The 22336-nt window shown below is 43.8% G+C and overlaps 1 protein-coding gene across 2 annotated transcripts in view; it reads left to right on the plus strand.

The window, feature by feature from the left end:
• Positions 1–22336, plus strand: part of LOC129855132 (AP-3 complex subunit delta-1-like) — a 55850-nt gene that overhangs the window by 10757 nt on the left and 22757 nt on the right. For both annotated transcript variants that reach the window (XM_055922479.1, XM_055922480.1), the window contains exons 9-16: positions 38–87; positions 464–513; positions 873–921; positions 4831–4976; positions 10070–10218; positions 10519–10749; positions 12353–12587; positions 12696–12841. In XM_055922479.1, the coding sequence (XP_055778454.1) occupies positions 38–87; positions 464–513; positions 873–921; positions 4831–4976; positions 10070–10218; positions 10519–10749; positions 12353–12587; positions 12696–12841 (1056 nt within the window). The remainder of the gene's footprint in view (positions 1–37; positions 88–463; positions 514–872; positions 922–4830; positions 4977–10069; positions 10219–10518; positions 10750–12352; positions 12588–12695; positions 12842–22336) is intronic.

Consider the following 22336-nt stretch of genomic DNA (forward strand, 5'->3'; position numbering starts at 1 on the left):
TCTCTACTCCTTTTCTTACCCTTTCTTCCTCTCACAGTACCTCTGCTATGTCACTTCTATATGAATGTGTCAACACTGTGATAGCAGGTCAGTATTCCTCTTTTCACTTGTTCTTCTTGTATCTCTGTTTAGTCGTCTGGTTATCTGTGTGCTGGGTAGCCGTACATCTTTGTGAAGCTTGGGTATAAACTGAAGATGTGCACAGTTAAACCAAGCTATTTTCTCATAACATTTTTTTATAAAAAATGTAAATTTATATTATACACCTTGCATGTGTATAGTCTTCAGTGTGGGCAGTTGTTTTGTTTGCGCCTTTGATGTGCTACTGAGGAGGTTGTTGACTCAATGCAGTTTGTTTTATGTTAGCTTTCAAGATCACAGCTCTAACTGTGAACATTTAGTTTTTGACAACTATGTAAAGTTGTTGACACAGCAGGATCTTATTGTTTGTCCTCTGTTGCAGTGTTGATTTCCCTGTCCTCTGGGATGCCAAATCACAGTGCTAGTATTCAGGTAAGTCCCAGACACCATGTCCACTTTTTCACTTTTGTAGCTAATGATGTGAATGCTTTCCACTCCAGTTTGATAACAATGCATGTTTACATCTTTGTTTTTATCATCACAAGTCTGTCAGTAGATGAACACAAAAAGATTGCGCAGGCTAGTGAAATTGTGATTAAAAAGCATTCATTTCTGAGCTCCTAAAATGTATAGAAATTCAAACTGTTCAAATGACTTTAGCTGGGTTCTATGGCTAGTGGTTTTCACCCACTTTCGGTGAATGTGCAGAATTGCTGTGCGCACATGCAAATACTGGAGCTTGTTTGGAAAGGTTTATATTGATAGTAATGGCATGTTTCTCTCTCTCTCAGCTCTGTGTCCAGAAACTGCGAATCCTGATTGAAGACTCGGACCAGAACTGTGAGCCCTCTGTCAATGCCTGCAGTGTGTCATTCTCTCATTGTCTGCGTGTTTCTGAGTAGCCACCCATCTAGTTTACAGCGATCTAAATCCCAAAACTCTAGATAACTCGACATTTTGACCACTCCCCCGAAATGCGGGCCATTTGAAATGTTACTGTGCATAGTTGCAATTGCGACTATGTCACAAGGTAGGGTTTTGTCTTTATACATTTATTATACACCTCTACTTTAACAGGCTATTTAGTTTCTAAAAATTGAGTATATTTGAGCAGTAATTAATTAGTCTTAGCAGGTTACAGCGAACAGTAAGTTAAACCATCTACGATCGTTATGATGCATCTGGTGATTCGAGTTATCTGGGCAACTTGGTTGTGTGTAGATTAGATATACGTGGGCAGCTATGTGTAAAAAAATAGTTGAGTTCTCTATACTGATCCTCAAGGCCGTTTCGCTAGTTAGGATCATAACATCAACATAACCTGACCTGCTCTGATGAAGCCAAACCTGTATCTGCACAGCGATAGCACTTTACCTCGAGGTTGCATTCACACATATTGATCCATAAACCTGATATACAGCTATCTTTTCCGGAGGTATCAACCGCTCCGATAATAATCTGTTTCGTGGATGTTATATATTGCCTGATTCCGCAAAAAAAATGGTGTCTTATCGGATTAGTCCACTATAGCTACTATGACTCAAGTTGGTGGCAAAAAAACAAAACTTCCATGTGTATATGTTGTCTCGTGTGAATGTCTGTGTTCTCGCCATCGTTCTGTTTGTTTGTATTTTCCTTTTCTTTGTGTTTTTAATTTCAGGTTTTGTAGAGAAAATCCAATGGATTTGAAAATATCAGGTTGTTAGTCAGTATGTTATGTATGGGCTATTCCATGCTAACAGAATTATGCGGAGACTCAGATTTTTCACTTTAGAAAGTATGCCAAACAAAAAACATTGATTTCAAAGTTTAATAAACCGTACAACTCTATGCACAATGACTACTTTGAAAAATGTACACTGGTAATAGAATTACGGGCAAACCATTCCTCGGTTTTATTCTGTTACCAATCTTGTATCTGCACAGTTCTTCCTATGAATGTGTTTTTGTAAAATGTTCAGTGGGATTGTTAAAAGTAGACCTTGTTTATAGAGTTCTATGGTTTGTTAAATGTTGAAATCAATGTTTTATATTTTGAAGTGGGGCTGAACTTCTTAATTTAGCCTCTGTTTCAATTGTCCTCATTAGAAAATGTGACCGAGAACAAGATCTGGGTCTTGGGAGGCATGCTTTGATGTCAGTGCCGTGTGTGTTTGAACTTGGGAAATGTTTGTACTTTCACTCTGCCAAAACAGTACACAGCTAGTCACTTGAAACAGTTATCTAGAAAGAAGTAGCCTAGACTTGAAAAGTCTAAGCTACTTTCAGGTTTTGTGTTTGGAAGTAGCCTAGACTAGCTAGCAAGCTTTGTCTGTTTTCTGCTAGCAAGCTAGCCAACTTCTTTCGCCAATTAGCTTCAGCTGGCCGTTGTGCGACCGTGGCAAAGTTGATCTGACTTTGGATAGCTTATCTCTGGGGCTAGTTGGGGATTGTCAATAAATTACTCAATCTATGGGACAATATTTTCATGTTGCACATCTTTGTTGTCTTATTAAATTCTTTCAATATTTATATTTAAATTTTTACAATTTGTAGTTGGTTTGAAGTTAAGTCATTGAAATTTGCAGCTATAGAAATGTTAAATATTGTCCCATGTACTGTACATTGTGTAATTTACTTATGGTCCCTAACTAGCCGCATAAGGATATCGTATGTCAAACCAGATTGACCATTGGTATTATGATCGGGATGCGTGCAGCTGCGCTTTGAATTGAGGATCGCTTGGGTGCTGTGGGCAGGATTGAAATAAACCCAACCCAAGGAAAATTTATGGTACCCTTAATTCCGTGATGTACCATTTATTTCGTAATTATCTCGCAGATCTCCGTTTTGGACGAGAGTGACTATGACAAATGTATCCTATTTACACTTTGTAGTCAATTTTGACATTAGAATAAATATTTTGGAATAATATCGATGCCACATAGGCCGTTAACTACCAGAGAAGTTTACTGCCTTCAAAGTGAAAAATCTGATTCTCAGCGTAATTATATAATATATAAAACAGGCATTCAGAATAGTGACCAGGGCCTACAGTAATGAGTTTGTAATGTAATCCGTGAGGTTTCAGCGGATGAGAGTGGATAGTGGAGACAGTGCATTCGGAAAGTATTCAGACCCCTTGACTTTTTCCACATTTTGTTACATTACAGCCTTAGTCTAAAATCGATTAAATAGTCCCCCCCCCCCCCAATCTACACACAATACCCCATAATGACAAAGCAAAAACAGGTTTAAACATTTTCTGTGGGGGGGGGGGGGGTTAACTATACATTTACATAAGTATTCAGACCCTTTACTCAGTACTTTGTTGAAGCACCTTTGGCAGCCATTACAGCCTTGAGTCTTTTTGGGTATGATGCTACAAGCTTGGCACACCTGTATTTGGGGAGTTTCTGTCATTCTTCTCTGCAGATCCTCTCAAGCTCTGTCAGGTTGGATGGGTAGCGTCACTTCATAGCTGTTTTCAGGTCTCCAGATATGTTCAATCAGGTTCAAGTGTGCGCTCTGGCTGGGCCACTCAAGGACGTTCAGAGACTTGTCCCGAAGCCACTCCTTCGTTGTCTTGGCTGTGTGCTTAGGGTCGTTGTCCTGTTGGAAGGTGAACCAATCGCCCCAGTCTGAGGTCCTGAGCGCTCTGGAGCAGGTTTTCATCATCTTTCCTTCGATCCTGACTAGTCTCCAAGTCCCTGCCGCTGAAAAACATCCCCACAGCATGATGCTGACACCAACATGCTTCACTGTAGCGAAGGTGCCAGGTTTCCTACAGACATGACGCTTGGCATTCAGGCCAAAGAGTTCAATCTTGGTTTCATCAGACCAGAGAATCTTGTTTCTCATGATCTGAGAGTCTTTAGGTGCCTTTTGACGAACTCCAAGCGGGCTGTCATGTGCATTTTACAGAGGAGTGGCTTCCGTCTGGCCACTACCATAAAGACCTGATTGGTTGTCCTTCTGGAAGGTTCTTTCATCTCCATAGAAGAACTCCAGTTCTGCTAGCGACCAAGGCCATTCTCCCCCGATTGTTCAGTTTGGCCAGGCGGCCAGCTCTAGGAAGAGTCTTGATGGTTCCAAACTTCTTCCATTTAAGATTGATGGAGGCCATCGTGTTCTTGGAGACCTTCAATGCTGCAGACATTTTTTGGTACCCTTCCCCAGATCTGTGGCTGACACAATCCGGTCTCAGAGCTCTACGGACAATTCCTTCGACCTCCTGGCTTGGTTTTTGCTCTGACATGCACTGTCAACTGTGTGAACTATTATATAGACAAGTGTGCCTTTCCAAATCATGTCCAATCAATTGAATTTAACACGGGTGGACTCCAATCAAGTTGTAGAAACATATCAAGGATGATCAATGGCAACAGGATGCACCTGAGCTCAATGTCGAGTCTCATAGCAAAGGGTCTGAATACTTATGTAAATAAGGTTATTCTGTAAAAAAAAATATATACATTTGCAATTGTCATTTTGGGGTATTGTGTGTAGATTGAGGATTTTTCAGAAATGTATTTAATACATTTTAGAATAAGGCTGTAATTTAACAATGTGTAAAAAGTCAAAGGGCCTGAGTACTGGGAGGCAGGCTATAGCCATAAGGTAATGTATACTACAGAATGTAAAGGCATGATGTTTTGCTCATAGACCAGTCTCCATAGTGCAGAACCTCTACTCTAGTGCATGTGGATGCAGAATAGAAGGCCCTGTGTATAGTGTCCAGGCCACTGAGTGTGTTGTCTCTGTTCATAGTGAAGTACCTGGGCCTGCTGGCCATGTCCAAGATACTGAAGACTCATCCCAAGTCTGTCCAGTCCCACAAGGACCTCATCCTCCAATGTCTGGATGACAAGGACGAGTCCATCCGCCTGAGGGCTCTAGACCTGCTCTACGGCATGGTGCTTGTCACTCTCATACCACATGGTCATTGAATACACACTGACCCTACCCCCATGTCTTCACCACCTATGTCTACTCATGGGGAAATGCCCTAAGCTCAAAAACACTCCTACTCATTCCAGAGTTTTTCTTTATTTTTACTAATAATGAGGAGATCAAAACTATGACATAACACATGGAATGATGTAGTAACCAAAAAAGTGTTAAATAAATCAAAATATATTTTATATTTGAGATTCTTCAAAGTAGCCACACTTTGCCTTGATGACAGCTTTGCCCACTTGGTATTCTCTCAACCAGCTTCATGAGGTAGTCATCTGGAATGCATTTCAATTAACAGCTGTGCCTTGTTAAGTTAATTTGTGGAATTTCTTTCCATCTTAGTGCGTTTGAGCCAATCAATCAGTTGTGTACTTCCGGCGCCGACCAAGATGGCCGCCTCGCTTTGCGTTCCTAGGAAAATATACAGTATTTAGTTTTTTTTTATGTGTTGTTCCTTACCTTGGTACCCCAGGTAATCTTAGGTTTCATTACATACAGTCGGGAGGAACTACTGAATATAAGAGCAACGTCAACTCACCATCGTTACAACCAGGAATATGACTCTCCCGAAGCGGATCCTGTGTTTTGCCTTCCACCCAATACAATGGATCTGATCCCAGCCGGCGACCCTAAACAACGACGCCGTAAAAGGGGCAAACGAAGTGGTCTCCTGGCCAGGCTTCGGAGACGGGCACATCGCGCTTCACTCCCTAGCATACTACTCGCCAATGTCCAGTCTCTTGACAATAAGGTTGATGAAATCCGAGCAGGGGTAACATTCCAGAGAGACATCAGAGATTGTAACGTTCTTTGCTTCACGGAAACATGGCTCACTCGAGAGACGCTAACGGAGTCGGTGCAGCCAGCTGGTTTCTTCACGCATCGCGCTGACAGAAACAAACATATTTCTGGTAAGAAGAGGGGCGGGAGTGTATGCCTTATGATTAACGAGACATGGTGTGATCATAACAACATACAGGAACTCAAGTCATTCTGTTCACCCGATTTAGAATTCCTCACAATCAAATGTCGACCGCATTATCTACCAAGGGAATTCTCTTCGATTATAATCACAGCCGTATATATTCCCCCCCAAGCAGACACATCGATGGCCCTGAACAAACTTTATCTGACTCTTTGTAAACTGGAAACCACACACCCTGAGGCTGCATTCATCGTAGCTGGGGATTTTAACAAGGCTAATCTGAAAACAAAACTCCCTAAATTCTATCAGCATATCGATTGTGCTACCAGGGCTGGTAAAACCTTGGATCATTGTTATACTAACTTCCGCAACGCATAAGGCCCTCCCCCGCCCTCCTTTCGGAAAATCTGACCACGACTCCATTTTGTTGCTTCCAGCCTACAAACAGAAACTAAAACAGCAAGCTCCCGCGCTCAGGTCTGTTCAACGCTGGTCCGACCAATCTGATTCCACGCTTCAAGACTGCTTCGATCACGTGGATTGGGATATGTTCCGCATTGCGTCCAACAACAACATTGACGAATATGCTGATTCGGTGAGCGAGTTCATTAGAAAGTGCATTGACGATGTCGTACCCACAGCAACGATTAAAACATTCCCAAACCAGAAACCGTGGATTGATGGCAGCATTCGCGTGAAACTGAAAGCGCGAACGACTGCTTTTAACCAGGGCAAGGTGACCGGAAACATGGCCGAATACAAACAGTGTAGCTATTCCCTCCGCAAGGCAATCAAACAAGCTAAGTCCCAGTATAGAGACAAAGTAGAGTCGCAATTCAACAGCTCAGTCACAAGAGGTATGTGGCAGGGTCTACAGTCAATCACGGATTACAAAAAGAAAACCAGCCCCGTCGCGGACCAGGATGTCTTGCTCCCAGACAGACTAAACAACTTCTTTGCTCGCTTTGAGGACAATACAGTGCCACTGACACGGCCCGATACCAAAACCTGCGGGCTCTCCTTCACTGCAGCCGAGGTGAGTAAAACATTTAAACGTGTTAACCCTCGCAAGGCTGCAGGCCCAGACGGCATTCCCAGCCGTGTCCTCAGAGCATGCGCAGACCAGCTGGCTGGTGTGTTTAAGGACATATTCAATCAATCCTTATCCCAGTCTGCTGTTCCCACATGCTTCAAGAGGGCCACCATTGTTCCTGTTCCCAAGAAAGCTAAGGTAACTGAGCTAAACGACTACCGCCCCGTAGCACTCACTTCTGTCATCATGAAGTGCTTTGAGAGACTAGTCAAGGACCATATCACCTCCACCCTACCTGACACCCTAGACCCACTCCAATTTGCTTACCGACCCAATAGGTCCACAGACGACGCAATCGCTACCACACTGCCCTAACCCATCTGGACAAGAGGAATACCTATGTGAGAATGCTGTTCATCGACTACAGCTCAGCATTTAACACCCTCCAAACTCGTCATCAAGCTCGAGACCCTGGGTCTCGACCCCGCCCTGTGCAACTGGGTCCTGGACTTCCTGACGGGCCGCCCCCAGGTGGTGAGGGTAGGTAACATCTCCACCCCGCTGATTCTCCACACTGGGGCCCCACAAGGGTGCGTTCTGAGCCCTCTCCTGTACTCCCTGTTCACCCACGACTGCATGGCCATGCACGCCTCCAACTCAATCATCAAGTTTGCGGACGACACTACAGTGGTAGGCTTGATTACCAACAACGACGAGACAGCCTACAGGGAGGAGGTGAGGGCCCTCAGTGTGGTGTCAGGAAAATAACCTCACACTCAACGTCAACAAAACAAAGGAGATGATTGTGGACTTCAGGAAACAGCAGAGGGAGCACCCCCTATCCACATCGACGGGACAGTAGTGGAGAAGGTGGAAAGTTTTAAGTTCCTTGGTGTACACATCACGGACAAACTCAATTGGTCCACCCACACAGACAGCGTTGTGAAGAAGGCGCAGCAGCGCCTCTTCAACCTCAGGAGGCTAAAGAAATCCGGCTTGTCACCAAAAGCACTCACAAACTTCTACAGGTGCACAATCGAGAGCATCCTGTCGGGCTGTATCACCGCCTGGTACGGCAACTGCTCCGCCCACAACCGTAAGGCTCTCCAGAGGGTAGTGAGGTCTGCACAACGCATCACCGGGGGCAAACTACCTGCCCTCCAGGACACCTACACCACCCGATGTCACAGGAAGGCCATAAAGATCATCAAGGACAACAACCACCCGAGCCACTGCCTGTTCACCCCTCTATCATCCAAAAGGCGAGGTCAGTACAGGTGCATCAAAGCAGGGACCGAGAGACTGAAAAACAGCTTCTATCTCAAGGCCATCAGACTGTTAAACAGCCACCACTAACATTTAGTGGCCGCTGCTAACATACTGACTCAACTCCAGCCACTTTAATAATGGGAATTGATGGAAATTATGTAAAAATGTATCACTAGCCACTTTAAACAATGCCCCTTAATATAATGTTTACATACCCTACATTACTCATCTCATATGTATATGTATATACTGTACTCTATATCATCTACTGCATCTTGCCATCTTTATGTAATACATGTATCACTAGCCACTTTAAACTATGCCACTTTATGCTTACATACCCTACATTACTCATCTCATATGTATAGACTGTACACTATACCATCTACTGCATCTTGCCTATGCCGTTCTGTACCATCACTCATTCATATATCTTTATGTACATATTCTTTATCCCTTTACACTTGTGTGTGTGTATAAGGTAGTAGTTGTGGAATTGTTAGGTTAGATTACTTGTTGGTTATTACTGCATTGTCGGAACTAGAAGCACAAGCATTTCGCTACACTCGCATTAACATCTGCTAACCATGTGTATGTGACAAATAAAATTTGATTTGTGTTGTGACAAGGTAGGGGTGGTATACAGAAGATAGCCCTATTTAGTAAACGAGCAAGTCCGTATTATGGCAAGAACAGCTCAAATAAGCAAAGAGAAAGGACAGTCCATCATTACTTTAAGATATGAAGGTCCGTCAATACGGAACATTTCAAGAACTTTCTTCAAGTGCAGTCGCAAAAACCATCAAGCGCTATGATCAAGTTACCTCTGCTGCTCAGCCTCAGAAATTGTAGCCCAAATAAATGCTTCACGGAGTTCAAGTATCAGACACATTTCCACATCAACTGTTCAGAGGAGACTGTGTGAATCAGGGTTGATTGCTGCAAAGAAACCACTACTAAAGGACACCAATAAGAAGAAGAGACTTGCTTGGGCCAAGAAACATGAGCAATGGGCATTAGACCAGTGGAAATCTGTCCTTTGGTCTAATTTTTGGTTCCAACCGCCGTGTCTTTGTGAGACGCAGAGTAGGTGAACGGATGATCTCCGCATGTGTGGTTGCCACCTTGAAGCATGGAGGAGAATGTGAGGGTGCTTTGCTGGTGATACTGTCAGTGATTTATTTAGAATTCAAGGCACACTTAACCGGCATGGCTACCAGCAGGCCCACTAAGCCTAAACCAGATGGGATGGTATCATTTGTTTTTCAACAGGCAATGACCCAAAACACACCTCCAGGCTGTGTAAGGGCTATTTGATCAAGAAGTAGAGTGATGAAGTGCTGCATCAGATGACCTGACCTCCAGAATCACCCGACCTCAACCCAATTTGAGATGGTTTGGGATGAGTTGGACCGCAGAATGAAGGAAAAGCATCCAACAAGTGCTCAGCATATGTGGGATCTCCTTTAAGACTGTTGGAGAAGTATTCCAGGTGAAGCTGGTTGAAAGAATGCCAAGAGTGTGCAAAGCTGTCATCAAGGCAAAGGGTGGCTACTTTGAAAAATATATTTTGAAAATATTTAACTTTTTTGGTTACTACATGATTCCAATTGTGTTATTTCATAGTTTTGATGTCTTCGCTATTATTCTACAATGTAGAAAATAGTTTATTTTTTTAATTATGAAAAACCCTTGAATGAATAGGTGTGTCCAAACCTTTGACTGGTACTGTATGTATAGCCTAATGCCTCCCTGATCAGAGTACAGTTTCTGATGTCCCCATTGCTCTGTTTCTCATTGACTACTCATTGGTGTGGTCCCAGGTGTCCAAGAAGAACCTGATGGAGATAGTGAAGAAGCTGATGCTGCACGTGGACAAAGCCGAGGGAACCACTTACAGAGATGAGCTGCTCACCAAGATCATTGACATCTGCAGCCAGAGCAACTACCAGTACATCACCAACTTTGAATGGTCAGCACAACTTACTGGCAGGGCAAATGTATTGGTCTCTGATTCTTTTAGATTCATACTTTCTGTGAGTTTTGAGTCTCCGTGTCTCTCAAATAGAGTTGAAATGCTCACGAGTAAAAATGCATTGTAGTAATGCGTCTTGCTGTAAATAATTCACACAAGTTTTTGCATCGTACTGGCCCACTACTTGTCTTCATTTTGGGGGTTTACCTGCCATTTAGGGGCCTACCTTCCACTGACTGTCTCACCTGTCTCTCAGGTACACCAGTCTGACCGTCTGTCTCTGTTTCCGTCTCTCAGGTACATCAGTATCCTGGTGGAGCTGACCCGTCTAGAGGGCACGCGGCATGGCCACCTCATCGCCTCCCAGATGCTGGACGTTGCCATCCGGGTGAAAGCCATCCGAGCCTTCGCCGTGGCCCAGATGGCTACTCTGCTGGACAACGCCCACCTGCTGACCGGCAACACACAGCACAACGGCATCTGTGAGGTGCTCTACGCCGCCGCCTGGATCTGTGGAGAGTTCTCAGAGTATGTATTCATCCATTCCTCCTGTCATGTCTTTACGATCATTAAATTGAAGACTTTGTTTTTATCAAAGATTCCTGTAATTAGTATTACGCGATTAAACTGAATAATCATGTAACTGTAATTAACTAGGAAGTCGGGGCACCAAGGAAAATATTCAGATTACAAAGTTATAATTTCCCAATATAACCTTTCAGATGTTTTTATATCTGATCAATAGTCTTCTTAATTAATGAATTATTTACTTTACCTCACGTTAGTCTCATTCCAAACGTCGTAAATTGTTGGTTATCTGCACGAACCCAGTCTTCACTATGAGTCATCCATACATCAATTGTTTTAAATCATTTATTTATTACTAAGTAATTCACAGAAATGCATAAACAAACAAACAAAGTAAATATGGTTACAAGAAATGATAGGAGAATGTGCCCTAGTGGGCTAAACCGGCATGGCGGCTTGTTAGACCAAAGGGAAGTGGGGGTCGACTGAGACGTCACTACAGAGTTAATAATTATAACAATTGAAATGCTAATCCTTTGCACATGAACGCTCACTCCTTCGGGAACAATTGCAATCAATATATATATATTTACGCTCAGTGTGTCGTCTTGATCTCTGTTGAAAAGTTAGTTTCTGTTGGAGAGTTTCCGTCCTCTCTCTCTCTCTCTCTCTCTCTCTCTCTCTCTCTCTCTGTCGTAGGTTAGAGTGGGTAGTTCAGAGTGACATTCATTCGTGTTGTTGTAGAATGGATGTTTCGGCAGTTGTCGTTCTTCGCGTTCAATGATACCGAATCCCTAGCTGCAGACTAGTAATTAATATCAAAGACTTGTTCTTATTCTGTCGGTATCGATAGTCTTAGAGTTTAACCACGTGGTATGGTTAAAAGATTCAGCAATGGTCTACAACCTTTGTCCTCCCGTGATTGAGAGAAACATGGTCTGGTGATAATTTCTCAAAGTTGGGTTTTATTCGGAATTGCAGAAAAGGGCTGTCCTCTTTAGTTCAAATCAAAAGGGAATTGGATTTTCCTTCATTAAACAGTCCAACATCATACTACACAATTTTACAAACAGTATCATAATCACTCATTCATCTTATACAATAATTAGATGTAAACCTCATATCTGAGGCTATTATATAAACAGCGTTATGGTAATGTGGCCACACCGTCTCCCATGAGCTTCCCCAAGTTGTAACAAACGGACCAGTTCGTAGCTGGACTCTTTACCGATCTTTTATATTTTTCCGGAACATGAAATTTGTTCGTACCTCAAGTTCTGTGAGGTGGAAGAAATCCCTTTGTTCTCTATGAAAATGTCCTCTGCCTCTTATACTGTTGTCGCCATGTGGCAGGGTCTTCTCCTCAGGAATTTACGACCTCTCTCTGACCACAGCAGCGTAGTTGTGAGAGGCAGGGAGAGGGGGATGGGCTTGCTGTACCCAAATAGGCCAACATCATGACACTCCGCTACAAGAACACATGCACACACATACAGTTTTTAACAAGAATGTTTTCCACTAAGTCAAACTAGCTAAAATCAGGCCAGTTCAGCCCTGTATCATTGGCTTATCCCTCATCCTGTGCCATCCTATCTCCCCCCAGACACCTGGAGGACCCCATGGCGACTCTGGAGGCCATGCTGCGGCCCAAGGTGGCCACCCTGCCGGGCCACATCCAGGCCGTGTACGTGCAGAACGCTGCCAAGCTGTTTTCTACGGTGCTGCGTGGCCAGGAGGGGGCGCCAGAGGACAGCAAGGTGGCCCAGGAGACCAGCCAGCTGCTCATTGACAGGCTGCCTGTGTTTGTCCAGAGTGACAACCTGGAGGTGCAGGAGAGGGTGAGTCACACGGCTAATATCGGTTAACCTCGGGGCTATTGGCCGTTTGAAAGGAGAATATATTTTCCAGTATACTTCCCTCTCTGTGCTCCCCTCTACCCTACCCAGGCCTCCTGCATCCTGCAGCTGGTGAAGTACATCCAGAAGCTGCAACAGAAGGACGTGGAGGTAGCTGAGGAGGTGACAGCTCTGTTTGCTGGAGAGCTCAACCCTGTGGCCCCCAAGGCACAGAAGAAAGTGCCTGTTCCTGAAGGGTCAGTCTGCCTGCTGCTCTCCCCTACTCACAATTAAGCTTATAGTAATACACAACATCAGAAATATATTTTATAGTACTACACTGAACAAAAATCTAAACGCAACAGTTTTGTCACACACTTTATTTTTATTTTTATTTCACCTTTATTTAACCAGGTAGGCTAGTTGAGAACAAGTTCTCCTTTGCAACTGCTACCTGGCCAAGATAAAGCATAGCAGTGTGAACAGACAACAACACATAGTTACACATGGAGTAAACAATAAACAAGTCAATAACATAGTAGGGGAAAAAAAGAGAATCTATATACAATGTGTGCAAAAGGCATGAGGAGGTAGGCAATAAATAGGCCATAGGAGCGAATAATTACAATTTAGCAGATTAACACTGGGGTGATAAATCATCAGATGATCATGTGCAAATAGAGATACTGGTGTGCAAAAGAGCAGAAAAGTAAATGAATAAAAACAGTATGGGGATGAGGTAGGTAAATTGGGTGGGCTATATACCGATGGACTATGTACAGCTGCAGCGATCTGTTAGCTGCTCAGATAGCAGATGTTTAAAGTTGTTGAGGGAGATAAGTCTCCAACTTCAGAGATTTTTGCAATTCGTTCCAGTCGCACGCAGCAGAGAAATGGAAGGAAAGGCGGCCAAATGAGGTTTTGGCTTTAGGGATGATCAGTGAGATACACCTGCTGGAGCGCGTGCTACGGGTGGGTGTTGCCATCGTGAACTGAGTTAAGGCGGCGCTTTACCTAGCATAGCCTTGTAGATGACCTGGAGCCAGTGGGTCTGACGACGAACATGCAGCGAGGGCCAGCCGACTAGAGCATACAGGTCGCAGTGGTGGGTGGTATAAGGTGCTTTAGTAACAAAACGGATGGCACTGTGATTAACTGCATCCAGTTTGCTGAGTAGAGTATTGGAAGCTATTTTGTAGATGACATCGCCGAAGTCGAGGATCGGTAGGATAGTCAGTTTTACTAGGGTAAGTTTGGCGGCGTGAGTGAAGGAGGCCTTGTTGCGAAATAGAAAGCCGACTCTAGATTTGATTTTGGATTGGAGATGTTTGATATGAGTCTGGAAGGAGAGTTTGCAGTCTAGCCAGACACCTAGGTACTTATAGATGTCCACATTCTAGGTCGGAACCATCCAGGGTGGTGATGCTAGTCGGGCGTGCGGGTGCAGGCAGCGACCGGTTGAAAAGCATGCATTTGGTTTTACTAGCGTTTAAGAGCAGTTGGAGGCCACTTAAGGAGTGTTGTATGGCATTGAAGCTCGTTTGGAGGTTAGATAGCACAGTGTCCAAGGAAGGGCCAGAAGTATACAGAATGGTGTCGTCTGCGTAGAGTTGGATCAGGGAATCGCCCGCAGCAAGAGCAACATCATTGATATATACAGAGAAAAGAGTCGGCCCGAGAATTGAACCCTGTGGTACCCCCATAGAGACTGCCAGAGGACCGGACAACATGCCCTCCGATTTGACACACTGAACTCTATCAGAGAAGTAGTTGGTGAACCAGGCAAGGCAGTCATTAGAAAAACCGAGGCTACTGAGTCTGCCGATAAGAATCTGGTGATTGACAGAGTCAAAAGCCTTGGCCAAGTCGATGAAGACGGCTGCACAGTACTGTCTTTTATCGATGGCGGTTATGATATCGTTTAGTACCTTGAGCGTGGCTGAGGTGCACCCGTGACCGGCTCGGAAACTGGATTGCACAGCGGAGAAGGTACGGTGGGATTCGAGATGGTCGGTGATCTGTTTGTTGACTTGGCTTTCGAAGACCTTAGATAGGCAGGGCAGGATGGATATAGGTCTGTAACAGTTTGGGTCCAGGGTGTCTCCCCCTTTGAAGAGGGGGATGACCGCAGCAGCTTTCCAATCCTTGGGGATCTCAGATGATACGAAGGAGAGGTTGAACAGGCTGGTAATAGGAGGTGCGACAATGGCGGTGGACAGTTTCAGAAATAGAGGGTCCAGATTGTCAAGCCCAGCTGATTTGTATGTGTCCAGGTTTTGCAGCTCTTTCAGAACATCTGCTATCTGGATTTGGGTAAAGGAGAAGCTGGGTAGGCTTGGGCGAGTAGCAGCGGGGGGGGCGGAGCTGTTGGCCAAGGTTGGAGTAGCCAGGAGGAAGGCATGGCCAGCCGTTGAGAAATGCTTGTTGAAGTCTTAGATTATCACGGATTTATCGGTGGTGACCGTGTTACCTAGCCTGTCTAAGACTGACATTCCACTGAAAAGGCAGAGCCGCGAAATTCAATTATTTTTTATTTTTTTAAATATTTAACTTTCACACATTAAAGTCCAATACAGCTAATGAAAGACACAGATCTTGTGAATCCAGCCAACATGTCCGATTTTTAAAATGTTTTACAGGGAAGACACAATATGTAAAGATATAAATCTATTAGCTAAACTCATTAGCATAAGACACCATCTTTTATTTGTCCACCAACACCAGTAGCTATCACCAATTCGGCTAAACTAAGATATTGATAGCCACTAACCAAGAAAAAAACTCATCAGATGACAGTCTGATAACATATTTATGGTATAGGATAGGTTTTGTTAGAAAAATGTGCATATTTCAGGTAGATGTCATAGTTTACAATTGCACCCACCGTCACAAATGGACTAGAATAAATATATAGAGCAACGTGTTTACCTAATGACTAATCATCAAACATTTCGTAAAAATACACAGCATACATTAATCGAAAGACACAGATCCTGTGAATACAGACAATATTTCAGATTTTCTAAGTGTCTTACAGCGAAAACACAATAAATCGTTATATTAGCATACCACATATGCAAACGTTACCAGCACATTGATTCTAGCCAAAGAGAGCGATAACGTAAACATCGCCAAAATATATTAATTTTTTCACTAACCTTCTCAGAATTCTTCAGATGACACTCATGTAACATCACATTACAACATACATATACAGTTTGTTCGAAAATATGCATATTTAGCCACCAAAATCATGGTTAGACAATGACAAATGTTGCCCAGCTGGTCAGACAATGTCGTGCGCCATATTAGACAGTGATCTAGTCGTATACATAAATACTCATAAACGTGACTAAAAAATATAGAGTGGATAGCGATTGATAGACAATTTAATTCTTAATACAATCGCTGATTTACATTTTTTAAATTATCCTTACTTTTCAATACAGTTTGCGCCAAGCGAAGCTATGTCTAGCAAGATGGCGTCATAAGCGATTAACATTTCTCGACAGAAACACGATTTATCATAATAAATTGTTCCTACTATGAGCTGTTCTTCCATCAGAATCTTGGGCAAAGAATCCTTTCTTGGGTCTAATCGTCTTTTGGTCGAAAGCTGTCCTCTTGCCATGTAGAAATGCCCATTGCGTTCGGCATGAACTGGAACCGTGCCCAGAGATTCACAGTGTCTCAGAAATAAATGTCCCAAAATCGCACTAAACGGATATAAATTGCTATAAAACGCTTTAAATTAACTACCTTATGATGTTTTTAACTCCTATAACGAGTAGAAACATGACCTGAGAAATATAACTGGCTACACTAATGCTTGGAAAATGAACGGGTCGGTGTCCACCGTGCGTCCGACGCAGCTGGAAAGGAGTGCCTACCTACACGTGTTTTTGTTTTATAGGGGCTGTGATTGCGCAATCGATACCATTCAAATCGTCATCACGTAAAGGCATCCAGGGGAAGACGTAAGCAGTGTCTGTATACTCATAGCAATAACAGTGGCCTTTTAACTGACTCCAGATCAGGGGCCAAAATGTGTGAAATCTGACTCCATGTCAGGGAAATTGCTGTAGAATGAGTTCTGTTCCACTCAGAGACAAAATTTCAACGGCTATAGAAACTAGAGACTGTTTTCTATCCAATAATAATAATAATATGCATATTGTACGATCAAGAATTTAGTAGGAAGCCGTTTCAAAAATTACACGATTTCCATAAATAGTGACAACAGCACCCCCTAGCCTCAACAGGTTAATTACCTAGCCTCAGTGCAATGGGCAGCTGGGAGGAAGTGCTCTTGTTCTCCATGGACTTTACAGTGTCCCAGAACTTTTTGGAGTTAGAGCTACAGGATGCAAATTTCTGCTTGAAAAAGCTGGCCTTTGCTTGCCTGACTGACTGCGTGTATTGGTTCCTGACCTCCCTGAACAGTTGCATAACGCGGGGACTATTCGATGCTATTGCAGTTCGCCACAGGATGTTTTTGTGCTGGTCAAGGGCAGTCAGGTCTGGAGTGAACCAAGGGCTATATCTGTTCTTAGTTCTGCATTTTTTGAACGGAGCATGCTTGTCTAAGATGGTGAGGAAGTTACTTTTAAAGAATGACCAGGCATCCTCAACTGACGGGATGAGGTCAATATCCTTCCAGGATACCCGGGCCAGGTCGATTAGAAAGGCCTGCTCGCAGAAGTGTTTTAGGGAGCGTTTGACAGTGATGAGGGGTGGTCGTTTGACCACGGACCCGTAGCTGATACAGGCAATGAGGCAGTGATCGCTGAGATCCTGATTGAAGACAGCAGAGGTGTATTTGGAGGGCAAGTTGGTCAGGATAATGTCTATTAGGGTGCCCATGTTTACAGATTTAGGGTTGTACCTGGTGGGTTCCTTGATGATTTGTGTGAGATTGAGGGTATCTAGCTTAGATTGTAGTACTGCCGGGGTGTTAAGCATATCCCAGTTTAGGTCACCTAACAGAACAAACTCTGAAGCTAGATGGGGGGCGATCAATTCACAGATGGTGTCCGGGGCACAACTGGGAGCTGAGGGGGGTCGGTAGCAGGTGGCAACAGTGAGAGACTTATTTCTGGAGAGATTAATTTTTAAAATTAGAAGTTCGAACTGTTTGGGCATAGACCTGGAAAGTATGACAGAACTTTGCAGGCTATCTCTGCAGTAGATTGCAACTCCTCTCCCTTTGGCAGTTATGGTGATCCGGTGCCAAGGTCCAGAGTTAACAGCAAGGATCCGGTGGAGTATTGGGCTCTAGTCGTGTATGAGTGGGGTTCGGTTAAACAGCTGAGTAGGTCGGGGGTGGGCCTCAGGGATAGCTTCGGTACTGGGTGCCACGGAGGGTGAGGGTGCAGGGGTGCGAGCTAGCTTGCACCCTCCGTGGCACCCAGTACCGAAGCTATCCCTGAGGCCCACCCCCGACCTACTCAGCTGTTTACCCGAACCCCACTCATACAGAAGGTAAAAGCCGCTAGCAGTGGCTAAAAATGACTAAATAGCTTGTAGCTGATTAGCTGGTTAGCTACTGGAGGTTCTTGAATGTGTTCCAAAGTAAAAATAATAGCGATTCCATATCACATTGTGTGAGGCAGGTTACCGGAAGGTATAATCGAATTAAAAACCGAAAAGAGATAGATTTTTTTTTTGTTGATATATACCAAAAGTACAAAAGTACAAGGGAGGACGAACAAAAACACTGCTACGCCATCTTGGATCTGTGTGCCAAAGATGTCTCAAGTTTTGAATGCAGGAATGTCCACTAGAGCTGTTGCCAGATAATTTAATGTTCATCTCTCTACCATAAGCCGCCTCCAATGTTGTTTTAGCGAATACAGGCAGTACATCCAACCGGCCTCACATCCGTATACCACGTGTAACCACGCCAGCCCAGGACCTCCACATCCGGCTTCTTCACCTGCGGGATCATCTGAGACCAGCCCCCCCCTGACTTTTAAAATTATTTTTATTTCATTGGACAGCTGATAAAACAGTGTTTGAACAACCAAAGAATTTCTGCACAAACTGTCAAACCGTCTCAGTGAAGCTCATCTGCGTGCTTGTCGTCCTCACCAGGGTCTTGACCTGACTGCGGTTTGGCATCATAACCGACTTCAGTGGGCAAATGCTCACCTTCGATGGCCACTGGTATGCTGGAGAAGTGTGCGCCTCACTGATTTATCCCGGTTTTAACTGTACCGGGCAGATGACAGACGGCGTGTATGGCGTCATGTGGGCGAGCGGTTTGCTGATGTCAACGCTGTGAACAGAGTACCTCATGGTGGCAGTGGGGTTATGGTATGGGCAGCCATGAGCTACAGACAACAAACACAATTGCATTGTGTCGATGGCTATTTCTATGCACAGAGAATACATTTGCATTTACATTTAAGTCATTTAGCAGACGCTCTTATCCAGAGCGACTTACAAATTGGTGCATTCACCTTAACAACAACCACTTTACAATAGTGCATCTAACTCTTTTAAAGGGGGGGGTTTAGAAGGATGACTTTATCCTATCCTAGGTATTCCTTAAAGAGGTGGGGTTTCAGGTGTCTCCGGAAGGTGGTGATTGACTCCGCTGACCTGGCGTCGTGAGGGAGTTTGTTCCACCATTGGGGTGCCAGAGCAGCGAACAGTTTTGACTGGCCTGAGCGGGAACTGTACTTCCTCAGAGGTAGGGAGGCGAGCAGGCCAGAGGTGGATGAACGCAGTGCCCTTGTTTGGGTGTAGGGCCTGATCAGAGCTTGAAGGTACGGAGGTGCCGTTCCCCTCGCAGCTCCGTAGGCAAGCACCATGGTCTTGTAGCGGATGCGAGCTTCAACTGGAAGCCAGTGGAGAGAGCGGAGGAGCGGGGTGACGTGAGAGAACTTGGGAAGGTTGAACACCAGACGGGCTGCGGCGTTCTGGATGAGTTGTAGGGGTTTAATGGCACAGGCAGGGAGCCCAGCCAACAGCGAGTTGCAGTAATCCAGACGGGAGATGACAAGTGCCTGGATTAGGACCTGCGCCGCTTCCTGTGTGAGGCAGGGTCGTACTCTGCGAATGTTGTAGAGCATGAACCTACAGGAACGGGTCACCGCCTTGATGTTGTATACCGTGTCTAGATCTCATTGTCGTGCCATTCATCCACGGCCATCACCTCATTTCAACATGATAATGCACGGCCCCATGTCGCAAGGATCTGTACACAATTCCTGGAAGCTGAAAATGTCCTAGTTCTTCCATACTCACCAGACCATTCACCTATTGAGCATGTTTGGGATGCTCTGGATCAACTTGTATGACAGCGTGTTCCTGTTCCCGCCAATATCCAGCAACTTCGCACAGCCATTGAAGATGAGTGGGACAACATTCCAGTAGGCCACAATCAACAGTCTGATCAACTCTATGCGAAGGACATGTGTCGCACTGCATGAGGCAAATGGTGGTCACACAAGATACTGACTGGTTTTCTGATCCACACCCTTACCTTTTTTTAAGGTATCCATAGATTAGGGCCTAATGAATTTATTTCAATTGACTGACTTCCTTTATACAGTACATTCGGAAAGTATTCAGTATTGTTGAAGCATCTTTGGCAGCGATTATAGCCTTTAGTTTTCTTGGGTATGAAGCTACAAGCTTGGCACATCTGTATTTGGGGAGTTTCTCTCATTCTTCTCTGCAGATCCTCTCAAGCTCTGTCAGGTTGGATGGGGAGTGTCACTTCATAGCTATTTTCAGGTCTCTCCAGAGATGTTCGATCGGGTTCAAGTCTGGGCTCTGGCTGTGCCACTCAAGGACATTCAGAGTCTTGTCCTGAAGCCACTCCTGCATGGTCTTCAAATTGAATTTTATTGGTCACATACACATTGTTAGCAGATGTTAAAACTTCTTATGGCTGCAATCCCGGTAACGGGATCAATATAACAGCAGCCAGATAAAGTGCAGGGTGACAAATTCAAAACAACAGAAATCTCATAATTAAAATTCCTCAGACATACATGTGTCTTATACCATTTTAAAGGTAATCTTGTTGTTAATCCCACCAAAGTGTCCGATTTTCAAATATGCTTTTAAGCGAAAGCACTACAAACAATTATGTTAGGTCACACCAAAGCACAATAAGCACAGCCATTTTTCCAGCGAAAGATAGCAGTCACAAAAAGCACAAATAGAGATTAAAATTAATCACTAACCTTTGATCATCTTCATCAGATGACACTCATATGAGTTCATATTACACAATACATGTATGTTTTGTTTGTTAAAGTTCATATTTATATCAAAAAGTCTGAGTTTACATTGGCGCGTTACATTCCAAAAACATCCAGTGATAGTGCATAGCCACATCGTTTCAACAGAAATACTCATCATAAATGTAGATGATAATACAAGTTATACACATGGAATTATAGATATACCTCTCTTTAATGCAACCGCTGTGTCAGATTTAAAAAAATCTTTACGGAAAAAGCAAATCATGCAATAATCTGAGACGGAGCTCAGAACAATAGTCAAATTAGCCGCCATGTTGGAGTCAACAGAAACCAGAAATTACATGATAAATATTCCCTTACCTTTGATGATCTTCATCAGAATGCACTCCCAGGAATCCCAGGTCCACAATAAATGCTTGATTTGTTTGATGTCCGTTATTTATGTCCAATTAGCTACTTTAGTTAGCGCGTTTGGTAAACAATTCCAAAGTCACAAAGCGCGTTCACTAATACGTGACAAAATGTCCAAACGTTCTGTAACAGTCAGTCGAAACATGTCAAACGATGTATTGAATCAATCTTTAGAATGTTGTTAAAATAAATCTTGAATAACGTTCCAACCGGAGAATTACATTGACTTCAGATGAGCGACGGAACGGAGCTGCCTCATGTGAGCGCGCGTGGTCAAAGAATGTTCACCTCATGTCAGTGGTGACTCATTCCTGTCTCCTTCGGCCCCCCTTCACAGTAGAGTCATCAGACAAAGTTCTACAGAATGTTGACATCTATTGGAAGCCGTAGGAAGTGAATACTCATTCATATCTCGCTGTGATTTCAATGGGATCTTGGTTGAAACTCGACCAGCCTCAGAATTTCCACTTCCTGTTTGGATTCTTTCTCAGGTTTTTGCCTGCCATATGAGTTCTGTTATACTCACAGACATAATTCAAACAGTTTTAGAAACTTCAGAGTGTTTTCTATCCAATAATAATAATAATATGCATATATTAGTAACTGGGACTGAGGAGCAGGCCGTTTACTTTGGGCACCTTTCATCCAAGCTACTCAATACTGCCCCTGCAGCCATAAGAAGTTAATGCGATGTAGCGAAATGCTTGTGCTTCTAGTTCCGACAGTGCAGTAATATCTAACAATTCCCCAACAACTACCTAATACACACAAATCTAAAAGGTGAATGAGAATATGTACATATAAGTATATGGATGAGCGATGACCGAGTGGCACAGGCAAGGTGCAATAGATGGTATAAAATAGAGTATATACATGTGATATGAGTAATGTAACATATATGTAAACATTGTTTAAAGTGACAAGTGATCCATTTATTAAAGTGACCAGTGATTGGGTCTCAATGTAGGCAGCAGCCAGCCTGAGTTAGTAATTGCTGTTTAGCAGTCTGATGGTCTTGAGATGCTGTTTTTCAGTCTCTCGGTCCCAGCTTTGATGAACCTGTACTGACCTTCCTTCTGGATGGTAGCAGTGTGAACAGGCAGTGGCTCAGGCGGTTGTTGT

The sequence above is a fragment of the Salvelinus fontinalis genome, chromosome 5 (assembly GCF_029448725.1).
Source record: "Salvelinus fontinalis isolate EN_2023a chromosome 5, ASM2944872v1, whole genome shotgun sequence".
Classification (NCBI taxonomy): Eukaryota; Metazoa; Chordata; class Actinopteri; order Salmoniformes; family Salmonidae; genus Salvelinus; species Salvelinus fontinalis.